Source organism: Chlamydotis macqueenii, chromosome 18, assembly GCF_036417535.1.
Source record: "Chlamydotis macqueenii isolate bChlMac1 chromosome 18, bChlMac1.mat, whole genome shotgun sequence".
Taxonomy (NCBI): Eukaryota; Metazoa; Chordata; class Aves; order Otidiformes; family Otididae; genus Chlamydotis; species Chlamydotis macqueenii.
The window spans coordinates 3,952,310-3,967,068 of record NC_141573.1 but is presented as its reverse complement, the minus strand read 5'-3'; the positions used below and the strand labels follow the sequence as shown (position 1 = coordinate 3,967,068).

Here is a 14,759-nt window from a genome sequence, read left to right as displayed (position 1 = left end):
TCCAGTCAAAAAGAGAGCTTTTAATACACAAGTTTCAAACTTACAACTCCCATGTAGCTACAGAGTAACCGTGGTCCTCCTATGTAGAAAACGATTTTTCACATCCCCAATATGGAGTGCTAATACATCCTCATCATAAAAGGAATCAATAAAAAATAAATTTGTTAATAATTCATTTCAAATTCAAATAAGTTCCAGAACTTCAATAGAATATGTCTGAGAGTCTTTCTGGTGGTTAAGTCGTTGTAATTCTCGCAAACTTCCTTCAATCTTGTTGAGTTCAGAGTAGAATCGTACCTAAAAGCCAAGAAAACAGATTTACAGTGAAGTAAGTTTTAATTATTTTTCATACATCATTATACTGTGGAACTAGCTGTAGTTCTGCACGGTTCCAAATACTTAAACCAAACAAATATAGTAGCTTTTAAAATAAAGAGATGCAACTGCCATTTCATGCTCAGGAAGGAGCATATAGAAGGGCGCAGACATTCTTTGATTTACTATATAATTTTTTGTAGTCTGCCCTTTCTCCCTTCTTAACACCCATAATCTAAATCCATAGTAAAATGAAATAATTGTCCCAGAAGACGCAACTTACTTGGGCTCTCACAAACTTATGTAAGTTTGAAAGCAACTCTTTTGCTTCTGGTAGCATCACCATAACTGTGAAGTGAGCATCAAGTAATACGCACATCCAATCCATAATCTGAAGACAAACAAGAGAAGTACACTTACACTTTATGATATGCAAATGACACTGATTCTGCTTTAAAACCTGAACTCTGAAACATTAACTTCTAATGCAAAATGCACAGTTTCATATTTTCAGGCAGTATATTTCTTTTCCGACAGCTAAATTGGTGTGTTACATCTGACTTCATATAGCTTATATTAATAGACAATACTTTATAGAATGAATGTAGATCTCAGTGAGTAGTTGTGAATATCTAAAAAAAAAAAAAAAAACCAAACCTAAGTTACACACCACAGAAACCAAAGGAAGTACAACTCTTAGAACTAGTTTCTCACCTGATTTATAGTTGGAGAGCGTACTCCGGGAAGAGTGGTATTAATTTTTTCACTGCATTTCACATACAGGTAGTATAAATACCTGAGAAACAGCTAAAAGTAAAAAAAAGTCAGAATATTTTTAGAAGGATAAACATTTAATAGACCAAGGAGCTCTGTCCTACACACAGTAATACTCATATGGATTTTTTTTTAAATTATTTTTTTAAAGCAACATAGATGTCTGTATATTATGCATTAAAGTTTTATGGTTCTCCTACACTATCTACAGTCAGATGTTTGAAAATTCTCACTCAGCAATATTCACTGAAAAGTTACATTCAAGTGTAATCACTGTTCTAGTGACAGTGTCACTGCAATTTAATTCCCACACAGATTTTTCTAGTAACTTAGCTAAAAACTATTATCAACATTAAAAATTTTACTCCTAGTTTCAGTAGCCCACAATAAATTGCTAATGGTCAGAAACAGGTCAACATCATCTTGGGTTTTTTTTTTTTTAATCACCGCAAAGCCAGATATATGCTCAGATACTATGAAATTTAATTTCATTTCATACTTGAAATTTCATTTCATTTCAGGTTTTTTTTTTTGGTTTTTTTTCTCTCCAAACTGAGAGGATCTGAGATTGAATACTCAAGTTCGATTGTATTACATTTGGAGTATTAGCATGCCTTGTTGCTTTCTTAAAAAGCATCCAAATCAAGACAAGGACTGTACTTGCTATCAAAATATGAACAATGTTTTCTAAGTAGACTTGGTCATAAAGAGGGTTTCTTAAATTTTCTAAAGTAAGCATGGACTACAAAAATTACTAAAAGTTCCATTTGTATGTGGAAAAACTTGACATTTGTTAACCTTGAATCTTAATTTCGTTTTCATGCATTAGTTTGTGATTCAGACTCCAGTAAGAATAGCAAGTTTCTGATACACAACTGAAAAACTCACTTCCCTTTCCCTCCCCCTACAATAAGGGTTTTTAAACTTTTAAATTCTAACATACTTACAACAGCTTGCTGAGCTGGAAGGTTTTTCAGATGAGGCAAAAGAAATGTTTCACTGTAAGCTGAATGCAGAACAGCATTTCTGTGCAGGACTATTAAGGAAGTAAAATTGCAAGAAAAAATACCAGTTTCTACAAACTGAAGTGAATTCTAATTAAAATATTTCTCTAGGTTCTGAGAGAGGTCCTATTTCACTTTTTAAATCTCCCTTATTTCTACAATTAAATATTCAGCAACTGAAGTAGCACTATACAGTTGGCTTCAACAATTCTGTTCACTGCAAGTAATTGGCTAATGTGTTTCAACAGGCACACATCAAAACCATCAATGCTACTTTCTCTTGAATAGACAAAACTTTATTACACTTTTGCAATAATATAAGTTTAAATTGGTGTAGATTCCTTCTACAAGTTAATTGTATTTATATTCTAAACATTTTTCTGTTAAGTAGGAACTTCTCTTATCAGAACTTCTCAGAAATTTTCAACAACAACAGAAAATATGTATTTTAGTAATATTAAATATAAACATTCACTTAACATACAATGCACTGACTTCCCTTCATTAAAACACACAGAGGATACAATAATGCTGCCTTCTGTGGTCCAACAGGGCAGAATTCACTATCACCCGTCCGATGGGTTTCCTTCGTCATTTTAGTATCCCAGATGTCTTGTTCCAGCTCCGCATTGAAACCATTTTCTACAATTTCAGTCTTAACTTCTTTATTGTTGAATTCAATATCAATGTAACAGATTACAGATTCTAGATTCACATCTATTCTTTGAAGATAGGCTTCACTAATGCTGTAAAAGAAAACTCCAGACATTTAATACTTTTAATTATTAGCTTTAAAATCAGCAAGGCCATCAACACAGTATAGTAGTACACACTGTGAACTCTTTCAAGCTTACTATAAAAGTAAAAATGTATGCTAAAAAACAGAGCCTTGTAGAGTTAATAAAGGCCAGGAGAGAACAGTTAATATTTTGTAATTATTAACCTTGAACAATACACATACTGCTCTTTTAGTCCATCAATGTAAGTTACTGTATTATTAGGATAATAATCAGTCATGGACTGATGTAAAGGTTATAACCCACTCATGACTGTTATATTCTGACATTAGTGAGACTGCTTCAACTTGTATGACAGTTACGATTTTCCCAATATTTATTACTAAAGTATTTGACAATTCTAAGGTATGAAATTAACAAGATCTGATATTTCTAATTAAAAAGAATACTTTTTGTTCCGGAAGCCTAGAGGAACAGTTACAATAGTCTTTTCTTTTGGTTACAGTGCCTAAAATGTCATCCTTTCTGGGATATGAAAACCATTTTTGTAATGAACTTTTACAAGAGTTGATGTTTTTTTGCGGGCTGCTCACTCCAGATGAGTTCCCAATTAAATCTGTTGCACAGCAAACCGATAGCTGTAACAATACATGTAGAAGGACGCAAGTGCCATTCAAGCCCGCAGTGTTGCCAAAAGGCATGCTCATTTAATTACCATTTACATAGTTTTTAGAATTAACATATGCAACAGACAAGACATCTTGTAAAAAGTTTGTCAGGCTGCAAGACTGCAACATACACTGTACTCAGAATTAAGACTTTCATGCACAGTATTAATTGCTCATCTATAAAATTAAAGCTGCTGTTGGCAACACACAGCTTTTTATCAAGGGGCTTGGTTTGGTGAAGAAAGAAAGAAAGAAAAAAAAAAAGTTATTCCAGCTTACCTTAAAAATATTTTCAAGCAAGCATAAGTAATTTCTTCAGGAATATCTGGAAACCGTTCTAAGCAGATTTGTAAGAGATACACATCTTTTTTCTCCAAAGCAACAGCCATTAAATCTGGACATAAACTGCAAGAATAAGATAAGAACAGGCTGCGTAGTTCACATCCACTGAAAACTACACTGACAACTAACGCAGAAGTACTAATATCGTTTTACACAAAAATCCATCTAGGAAGTGTCAGCTTCACCAGAAAATAAGCACAAGCACCTTGGAAAGTAAATTCAGATAATTGAAGAGTGCTTTATAAAGAACTAGATTTCTATTTCTTTAATTTTTAAAGACTATTCCTTACAATTAAAAAAATGCAGAATCATCACCTGTAAGACAAGTCTTGGGTTTGGACCATATGTAGCAGGAAATTTTGAGGATAGTACTTTGGATTTGTTTTACATCTGTTTATAAGGGCAGTTATTACACATCCAACGGTGGCTTGCAAATCTGGCATCTGTACTTTTGACATCAGTTGTCTCAATTCATCTTCCAATACAGTTGTAGAAGCGTCCTGAAAATGACAAATACTGTGCAACTCAGAAGAACAAGGCGTAGGTTTGAGGACTGTACTGTTACTTAATTAGACCAAGTAGAAACACTTATTTTGGAATTCAAGCTAAAAAAAAATTTACAAAAAAACCCTTTCCATTCTGCATTTTGGTAAGTCTCTCTCAGTCGTGAAAGAGCCAAATGAGGGCAATTACTCACTCTAAACTCAGGTAAGCAGTATATTTCAATACTTGCTCAGGGATTATTCGCCTGTTACTGCAGTAACATTACCAAGATGTCCAGCCACAGTTGAATTATAGGTACGTTCACACAGGAAGAGATGCAACTTAAAAAGTATCACAACACTTGCAGCAAGTTTTAGAAAGGAACCAAACAGCTTACTGGTGTATTTGCAGTGGAATTCCTAGCACTCTGACTTTCTAGATCCAGGATGACTTCAACAAAATTAAAGCCATACATAAGAATCTAAAAAAGCTTTAAAAAAAGCAGAGTTCAGGTGAAATAGCCTCCCACCTTATTAACCATAAGAGAAGATTTTCATTAAAAATTAACAAATTTGTGCAAGTTTTCAGAATTCAGGTAGCTATTATAAGCCCTGTATTGTACAGTTCTAGAACACACTCCTATGGCAAAATTTTAATTTCATCATATCCAAATGCTGTTCTAGCACAATAACAACATCCTCCAACTTACCTGTTTAAGCCAGCTTCGTCAACTTGATACGTGCAAGAGGACAGGAAAAAAGATAATAGCTTAAGAGACAACTAGGATATTCTGAGAATATTTAAAACACTACTTTAGGATATTTGGTTTACTTACTTTTAGATTTAGTAAAAGCTGCCCAACTGATGAGGCATCTGGCTGCACTTCAGCAACAGTGTTCCTTTTTGACCTTAACTATTATAAAGAAAACCCAAAAGTTATTATTCATCTCCAAAAAGATGGTATACATTTAACACTTTCAATCAAAATAACTAGGAACTTCACGCGCCAACTTGCTGCACAGATTACAATCAGTAACTGGGTAGTCCCGTTCCAGAAACGGTGTTAGAAACAATGAGTGACAAAGTGAACTTTCCTTCTGCTACAACACCTAAAAGTAACTGCATGGGAAAGAGACAAGAGAAACAAAACAAAAACCTCACATGCTTCTAATGTTAACTTACAGTCATTTTGGACTCAGATTTTAGAGCTACAGACTGCTGTGACTGAAAGGAAACCACCAGCTCTTCATCTCCAAGGGTATTCCAGTTTATAAATGAAGACACATCTGTGAACACAAAAACGAAACGACATGAATGTAACACAAAGCACATTCATTAAAATATTAATACTACATCAACGTATTTCACTAAATAGGTGTTTTCTAAAGTATAATCCAAGTAATTTTCTGCCAAGAAAAAGTTTCCAGTTTTAGCTCAGCAGTAAGTAATTTTATGGCCCCTTTTGCATACAGTTAGCCTCTGGGAGGAAGAGAAATAAGGTATTACACAATTCACTGCGAGCATTACTTGCAACAACATTTTACCAGTGCAATGCTAAATTAAAGACAATATAACACTACAATTTTAAACTAAAGTTTACAAACTAAGATTTGACATCACCCCATGTAACCATAAACTCTGAAAACAATTTATAGGAGATAGCACTTCATTTTGTTTTCAGTATTCATAGCCAGCATTCCAGTACTTTCAGTAATTCCATATTTGAATGACAACCCAGTTTAAGTGAAACCACAATAAATTCAGACATCCGCAAGCTTCAGTAAGTAAGCGTTCTCAGCAACAGTAAGTTTAACAACCAGGAACAGAATACAGCGTTAGGTTAGTTCAAGCTGTTTAGATTCAATTGATTTTACAGGACTGTATTCAAATAATTTTTATACAATTTCAGAGGTTTTCCTTTTATGAGATCTTTTCACTGTAATTATAAAAATTCTTACCAGGGGTTTGACTGTCCTTGAGCTTTCCCACAGCAGCTGCCAAGGATGATGTTTCACACTTGTACATAACTACTGTTAGCACTTTCCCATGAGTAAAAAAAAATTTTTCCTCATAACACCACAACTACAAAATATTAAAACATATTGTTAATGAGGAGATGAGCAAAGAAGCATGTTCCTGAACAAGCTGATGTTTAACTCCTCACTACAAAATTAAACTAAGAGACAGTGAACAGATTCTTTTAAATTATTTTTGGTAAGTTTAACACTTGTTAGCAGACCTTCATTAACCATTGATTTTAAATACAGAAATAAGAAGCATTCTGTTGAGTATTTTCCAGGGATGTCTTACAGTACAGTGGCTTCTCTCAGGCATTAAGTCCACTTGATAATTTTATTTTTTTAAATTCCCTCTTGTGCAATTTTATTACAAAACCAGTCAGCTATTCTATTTCACTACTGCATTTATTACTTAGGTGTCAGTTTACTTATCATTAATTGACACCTGAAAATCCTGAAATGCTATTTAGGGAGATGCAGGGATCATTTAGGCAGTCGATTCCAAATTGTCTGAACAGAACAGATACTGGCTGATTTTTCTGTGAAATTCGCTATTTCATTCTCACCAAATAATCAAGACCATCAGAAGTGAGAAGGTACTGAATTATCAAATTGCCACAAGCCACCATACCCCCGCTAAATATTCTGACAAAAATTGCTCATCAGCTGGTCAATGTTAGTTTTGTTTCAGAAGTTAGCATTCACTGCTCTTCCAGACAAAAGCAGAACTCTAAAGCCCACCAGTCTCCTCACTGCTGTCATGCCTAACGCGCAAAACTTATGAACCACAAAAAGACGGAGCTTACTTGTCCACTGGTTCCCAGGGGCAGCTCCTTTGAAGTTTGCAATGTCTGAAATTTTGTATTCCATATTGTTAGGCACTCTATGAAAATAAGAGATAAGATGTTACAAACCCAAAAAGCAACATAAATGCTACATTTCCCTTTGCTACTTTCAGTTAAAAACACTTCAAGAAATAGAAATAACTGTTTCAAAATATCTCAGTGAGTAATATATTCAGCATCAGAAAGTCATTCTGGTTAGATCTCAAGAGAAATATTTAAAGGTGAGTTAATTTTCCAGTGAAGAGCTTTAAACAAGAAGCTGCGGCAAGAAGAACAGCAGCCAGTGTGGCTTCCAGTCAGGAAGAACACTTTGTTATAAAATGCTATGTTCAGTGGCTTCAGTTTCAGTGATCTCACACTTCCTAAGTTTAGGCATGAGACTGAAGTGTTCGTTTCACTTATTTTAGACACCCAAGTTCTTACAGGACATTAGGTCTGTTTCCCCAGATAGGACCCTTTCAAAGTGTCCAAGCCCTCCTTTTTATTCCCCTCCATCCATGAGTTCTCTTGCTGCATCTTCTCAACTGTTTACAAACAGCATGAAAGCAAATGAGTATAGTCCTGCAACGCACTACGCAGTTTACTGATACAAAGGTTATCTTTCTGCTAGTACACTGAAAGGCACAGCTCAACTATGTGCTAGTTTCAAGAGCCAACTAACTTTTTATGGACACTATTTCCTCCTGCTTAGTGCTTTGCCTAAGGAAACTTACGACATCTTAATCTGATTTTTCAGGTTACCTTTGGATTCTTCACCAGATGCAGCTAGACTTCCTAATACTGCGATATGGTCTTTATCAAGAACAACAAAAGAAGTTCCTTTTAGAACACTTCCAGATACTGAAAGGTTTAGTAGTAGTGACTTGGACAAGATTTGCTCTCTCTCTTCAGTATTTTGCCGCAGAGGTATCAGAACCTTGTACACAGAGTCATTGGAATCTGTCAAAAGAAAAGCAATGACACTTTTATGATCTGTTACTGTGGAAAACCTATTTGCTATGACACAGCAAGAGGACATCCAAAGAGAACAAAATCCAGGGAATGGTGAAAGAAGAAATAATACAGGATATTTAAAGGTCACGTTATCATGCAAAGCAGCAAAATAAAAAGTATAGCTAGCACAAGATCTGCAAGGTGCAAGTCAGAACATTTAGGAACAGTAAGTCTTTACAGCCATTAAAATATCAAGAAGATTTAATTACTACTTCCACCACTAGCTGTTTTAGAAAATTTAAAGAGATAAAAATATTAAACAGTAATTCATAACTATTGGCCTTTCATGTCCACCCATACAATTCTTTGCTTTATTATTAGATCCCGTTAGAAAAGGTAACTTACACAAACACAGAAGTGTGATAGTTTGATTTTTTAAATATGCTGTGAAATTCAGTGGCTTAGATAACTCCTGTTGTTCAATCTTATACTTGTGTAGGCTATTCATCTTAATTTTCTGTACATAGACAAAAAAATGCCCATCCTAAAACAAAAAAGAAAATAAAATTTCCCTTTAATTTACACAAAGAAGAGGTAACAAATTCTGTTATTAGTACTGCTTAACTTTGAATGTTTAGCAAAATTAAGAATTTGTGTTTTCTATAGGTCATACAGCCTAATTCATAAAAGTTTCCAGACTCAAACACAAAAAGGGAATTTTAATTTGATGCAACAAATAGCTTCACAGGAAGAAGCATTTGAATAAAGACAGATTCACGTATAATTCTTTTTTAAAAACATAAATACTATTAACTTAAGTTATTTGCAATGAGCAAGTATTTGAGGGCAATGAAGACTCACACAATCATCTACTGTATTTAATCTTAACCGTCCTCTGAAGTTCTAAGAGTCAGGCTCCTCAGCCCTGAAAGCAACACAACTTCAATTTAACTGTTATATCAGAAACAAGACATACAGGATATTGATTAAATCAGGATAATGATTTCACTAAAAGCTCTTAAGATCCAATTAAACAGGTGATGGATTTTAGAAAAAAACACTTAATATTTGCTGCTAGGAAAGTTTTTTAAGAAGTAGTCAACTTACTTTCTCAGTAGCGAAGATTAAGACAGGTTGTTGACCTTCCATGAAGGCTGCACTCCACCTAAAACCAGAAAGCTGTATGAACGTCTTAAATTCTAGGGCTATGCCTAAAGTCATATCGATACTCCTTAGGCAGCCTCTTATTTTTAGGATGTCTGTATAAATAATTTTAAGATTTTAAAAACAACATGTTAGATAAAAGACACCCAACCCTAAGATCTCAGTCTTCAGATTTCTCCCCTACTCCCTCAAAAAAGGGAACAACTTGAATAACCATCATCAATTCCTCTGAGCAAGAAGCAAGCTTCATAAAGTCGTATCACTTACTTGATGACTTCGTCTGAGATAACGTTTTCAATTTCTTGTTGCGGGGCTTCCAAAAGGACATCTAAAGTTCGAACACCGCCTCCTTTGAATAGTACCACTGGCCCTCCACTGGGGAGGGAATGTATTCTGTATACATCAGCTGAAAGCTATATAGAAAAGAAAAAAAAAAATCTGCGTTCTTCAGTACATTTCCTTGAAAGCCAAGTGTTTTATCTGTGATTGTTTTTAAGTTCTTTCAATAAAAGAGTAACAGAAGAATGATGAACCTGCAAGATTACTTATAATGTAGCCCATTTTCTTAAATGCTATGAATAATGCAAATCACTACCCAACAAAAGGACAGGAAAGTGTCTCAATGAGCATCACATTTCTGAATCACATCAGAAAAAACATAATTGTGGGTAAGGAGTTTAACAACTGTCATACAGTATAAGATAAGGCATTTTTAACACATCTGCCAGCAGAACAGAAAAATCTATATTTGAACATAATTCAACACCTTTAAAGAAAGTCCTCAAACTTTGGACTTAGGATTAGGACTTTAAGATTAATACGTTGATTATCAAGTCTCTCAGTTCAAGGGGAATCCTTGCAATCTTCCAGAACATCGTCAAGCACAAATTAAGACAATGGTCAGAGAAAAGGTAAAATGACCAGTACTATGAAAATTAGCATGTCTTCCCTCCTCCAGGATTCAAAACGTTAACATGAAAGTGAACATACATACGAGACTTACCGTTGCTTTAAATACTTTGTCCAAGTTAATATCTTTGTTCTTCCATATTCTTAAAACCTTCAAGAGAAGTGTAATTTTTTTAAGCACAGTAAAACAGTAAGATACAGACTTCTCAGCATGCACAGTGTTAGCAATTGCATGTCACTGAAATACAAGAGGAAAATACACAGAAAGCACTCACAGTAACCTTTGTGGAAACTGACTCAAGGGAAGCTTGCATGGGAAGAAGTTGGAGCAGAAACAACGGGAATAGAATCAAAGCTCAGAAAGCTTGAATTGGAAAGAAAGGCTAGGAAAGAGTAAGGTTAAGGAAGAAGATACAGCAGAATTCTAAATGAAAATAGATCGAAGTGATGGAGACAGATTAAGATACAGATTACCCAGTGTGGAAGAGAATGTTTCAAAAACAATGAAAGGTCAAGCAAGATATTTAATCAACAACAAAAAAAAAGAAGCCAAAGGTTCAGCATGTGCTGAGCAAATACTACTCATACACAAACAATAAGTTTTTAACTGAAAAACAGAAAAACAAAGATGCAGGTATGAACTACTTTAACAATTTCAGAACAATAACAACACAGTTCTAAATGTCAACCAGTCTGCAACAGGAGAAATAACTTATCCTTAAAGAATGCATGCATGAGGCATTCTTCACAGAGAATGCTTCAGTTTTTAAGAGGTCACCGCAAAACTAGTGCCCAGACGATCGTCACATCACTAAGAACACAGTGTACAGCCCTAGCACTGCACGTCCCTGCCCTCTGAAAGAGCAGAGACGACCTGAACTGCAAAAGGGTGTTGAGAGCTCCATGCATTTACATTTAGCCGAAAATCTAGCATCGCTGATTTCTTCCCTATCTACATTCACTCAGAAGACTCACTGCATCCTTTTTTTCCTTTAGGAAAAGATAAAGGGTCTCACCTTGTCATCGTGAACAGCTATGTATTCATGAGTTTCAAAGTTGCATACAACCGGACATGTGATAATCTGCCCATGTTTAACCGACCAACAACCTAGTGGCTTCTGATCTGAAACCTAGAAAAGTCAGAAGAAAAACACTGTAATTAAAATACAATGTGGTACACTTTGGGGATTTTTCTCACGGCAGAAAGGAAATGCAGGGTAGCTACATCTTATTTGAATTAGAATATTAAAATACTGTTATACTCAGCACTTCTGCTTAAGCATTCCTGTTAATGACTTTTAATACTAAAAATTTCAGCATAACATGAAAGAACTCTATATTAAATAGAATTATTTTTTTTTTCACATAAGAAATAACTTTGACCTGTAACAGTCAGATGGGCTTACGCCACGAAGCGCAGGTATGATGCACAGCTTTTCTAAAGTTAAGATACTACTTTCAATCCTCAGTGAACATTTGAATCACTAGTCTAAGTTGCTCTTTCTCACTACTACAATCATGTACAGAACCCTGCCTTTTCTCTTCCTCATTCAATAGAAGTTATTAAGACCAAGAGCAATGAATTTTACTGTCTAAACTCATGTTAGATACGATTTATATTTGGTTGCTCTGAGGGTACTCAACCCCCTCTCCCCAGACTTCAGCTACTTTGGGCATATTTACCAACATATTTATGTTCTCGTGTACGGTCTTGGCAGTGGGGCTAAACAACCCAGAGGAGGTTGTATCATGAATCCACTAAGATACAACCCGTAGCCCCAGGAATATGAAAGCCAGCTAGGGATATAAACCCAGATATTTTCCTAAAGTTTCTTATTATTGTCTACTGAAATATATGCATACATTAAAAGACACCAGAACATACTTTCAGTTTCAAGTGCTGCAAACTAAAATCTTTCATCCTCCAGCCAACAGGAAGGCAGCTGACACAAAACTGGCAGCCGGACAAAGCGCATGTCACCCTGGCTACTGTAAGGAAACGTTACGTACTCTGCAGCTTCGGGATGGAAGTAATGCTTGGAACAGGGAATAGAGAGAGAAAATCAGCAAAAGCACAAATACGCAAGGAACTGCCTAAGCCAACACCCGCTGCCCCGGCAGAGCGGCCGGGGCGCAGCAGAGGAGCGCAGGTGAGCAGGGCAGGGCAGGACCCGCCGCTCCCCGCGGCCAGGGCCGTCCCGAAGGCCCCGCCGCCGCTCCGCCCCCAGCCAAGGGATGGCGACCAGCGGGCGCACGCGGCGGGAAGGGGGCCCGGTGACTGCCGGGCCCAGCTGCCCTCCGGCCAGGCCGGCCGGGGCAGGCCGGACAGCGGCCGCGAGCCGCCGCCACCGCCGAGGCGCTGCGCGGGGACCCTCCCACAGGCCGGGCCTGCCCGGCAGCAGCAGCGACACCTCCCGAGGCCAAGCGCCCGGTTACCTTAAAGAGAGTGGCCGTCCTGCCGCGGTCGGTGAGCAGGACGTGGTCGGGGTCGGGGCCCGGCTCCAACGCCAGGAGGCCGCCGCCGAGGCCGACGCCGCCACTGGGACCCAAACCGCACAGCGTGAAGCTCTCGCACAGCGCCGCCATCTTGGCGAGCGTCCACCTCGCGCGAGATTTGGCGCGGCGTACCCGGCCACTTGCTGGGGCGGCACAGCACGCATGCGCGGCTGCCCGAGCCGGCGGAGGGTGGCGGAAACAGCCGAGGCCGTTCGGGAGTTTCCGGGCGCCGTTGGGGGCGGGAGGGGGGCTTCGAGCTGGCATTTGCAAAGGACGCAAAGATAAAACGCGTTTTGAATATTTTAAACGTTATAAAATCAAAGAAGAGCCATTCATTTTTCAGAATCCCGTGACAAGGCAGGGCACTCGGCAGCGTTCAGGATTTTTGTTACGCAGGTGTTCCCAGTGTATCCGTGCGCGCCATCGGTCTGATCATTTCCACGGCCATACATACCCTTGGTCCAGATGAAGCTTCTGTAGTTTTGCATCTACACAATAAAACATTGGTGGTTGTAAGACTAATTAAATGTATTTCTGCCCTATGAGACACCTATTTTTTGGTAAAGAATAAAGGATGGATTCCCCCCCCCCCCCGCAAGAGCACACCCGAACTCCACCAATTTTACAGCGGTAGGATCAGGTCCAGGTTTTTAGCCAATTTGTAATGTATTTTCATGCGCTAGTATTTAGTTTGTGTGCAAATTTAAATGAAGCCCTAGCAATACAAGCCCAAACTGTAAAAAAAACATCAAATCAAACCAAACCAACGACAAAATGGGTCAGGCCCAGTCACTAGATGTGTTGCTGTGCTGGTTGTTGACCGCTGTTGGGGGACACATGTTGCCAGCACTGTAATTTCGGGGTCTTGCCACTGCAATATCTGCTTGCTGGAGAATGCAGCCGTCATTTGGCCTCACGGGACAGCCACAACCTCGGCTTGGTGGCAGAGGCTCAGCCAGAGCCCCGGCGGTCTGCAGGGCACGGCCCCAGCACGCTCAGCCCAACGGGGGCTCACGCACTGGACCCACCGAAAGGTCATCACCACAGGCCCAAGGCCGCGTAGGCCTGCATTTTGTACCGCGTGATTTCTACCGTAAATATTTTCTAGGCTTATGTTTCTTCCTTGTATCCTGTCCTACACTGTTGTGAAGCATTTCTACACCGAATAAGCAACTACCATTTTTCTGGTGCGGAGAAAGCTTTATTTCTGTTGAGTAAGCCTCTACTTAGAAGCTCAAGGCGTCATTGTACATGTGACATTTCTGTTGACTAAAATGAAATTACTTGTAGACAAGTGACAGAGGATTCTTACCTCCTGAGAGGTTTCGAGTGGTCTCTCTTCCAGTGTTTGCTACAACACCAGGCTGCCAAACCCTGCATAGAGAATCAGATTCCCTACTGAAAAACTTCCTTGTCAACCAAATGGTCATTTACAAATGAATGGGCTAACACCAGACTGATGGGCACCTGCCCTGATAAAATCTTTAAAACGCTGAGGCACACCAAACCCTAGTAGATGTTGTAAGTAGTTTAAATTTCCCTTACAAAGCAAATTCTTTGTGCTTTTTCTTTTTGAGGAAGTGACTTGCAGAGCTGGGTGTAAAAATGTTAATGGCTGTGTTCCTGGCTAGAGGAGACCTAGTGAAAAAAAAAAAAAATAGCCACAATTGTAAAGAATAATTGTTGGTAGTTTATTTACAACAAAATGCAAGGAAAAATACAATATTAAAAATAATAAATAACTTGGAAAAATCAGAAACTAAGTGATATGAATGAGAAATATGACAATCAAATTCTCCTGCTGAGCCTTGCATTATTTAACATGCAGAGCACTTCAAAACTTGGTCCTTCTTTGATGGTAGTGATGTATTGCCTAATGTAGCCATCATCGCTCTAAGTAAAAGAAATGAATTACTGGACATTCAGAGTCACATGGAATTATCACAAAAATGAAATAAAACAATGAAACCTGTTTTAGTGACACCACAAAACTACAGGAGATTGTAATTCAATGACCATGCTGTTCATTTAAAGCAAAACATTGTTAGACTTATTTAGCAATTTTAACTTA

At 37.8% G+C, this 14,759-nt stretch overlaps 1 protein-coding gene across 2 annotated transcripts; it reads right to left on the bottom strand.

The window, feature by feature from the left end:
• On the bottom strand, positions 1-12,798 carry NOL11 (nucleolar protein 11). 2 transcript variants are annotated; one of them, XM_086762476.1, is made up of 19 exons: positions 12,629-12,744; positions 12,078-12,228; positions 11,209-11,322; positions 10,287-10,343; positions 9,551-9,696; positions 9,227-9,284; positions 8,525-8,663; positions 7,928-8,125; positions 7,148-7,224; positions 6,282-6,405; positions 5,506-5,609; positions 5,159-5,236; positions 4,156-4,340; positions 3,778-3,903; positions 2,618-2,839; positions 2,037-2,115; positions 1,030-1,122; positions 599-706; positions 1-297 (listed from the first exon to the last, which is right to left on the bottom strand). In XM_086762476.1, the coding sequence occupies exons 2-19, from the start codon at positions 12,111-12,113 to the stop codon at positions 184-186; spliced, it is 2,058 nt and encodes a 685-aa protein (XP_086618602.1). In that variant the 5' UTR covers positions 12,114-12,228; positions 12,629-12,744; the 3' UTR covers positions 1-183. The 2 variants fall into 2 exon arrangements, with proteins under 2 accessions (XP_086618602.1, XP_086618601.1); XM_086762475.1 differs by lacking the exon at positions 12,078-12,228 and having other exon boundaries at positions 12,629-12,798.
• Positions 12,799-14,759: the final 1,961 nt, after the last annotated feature.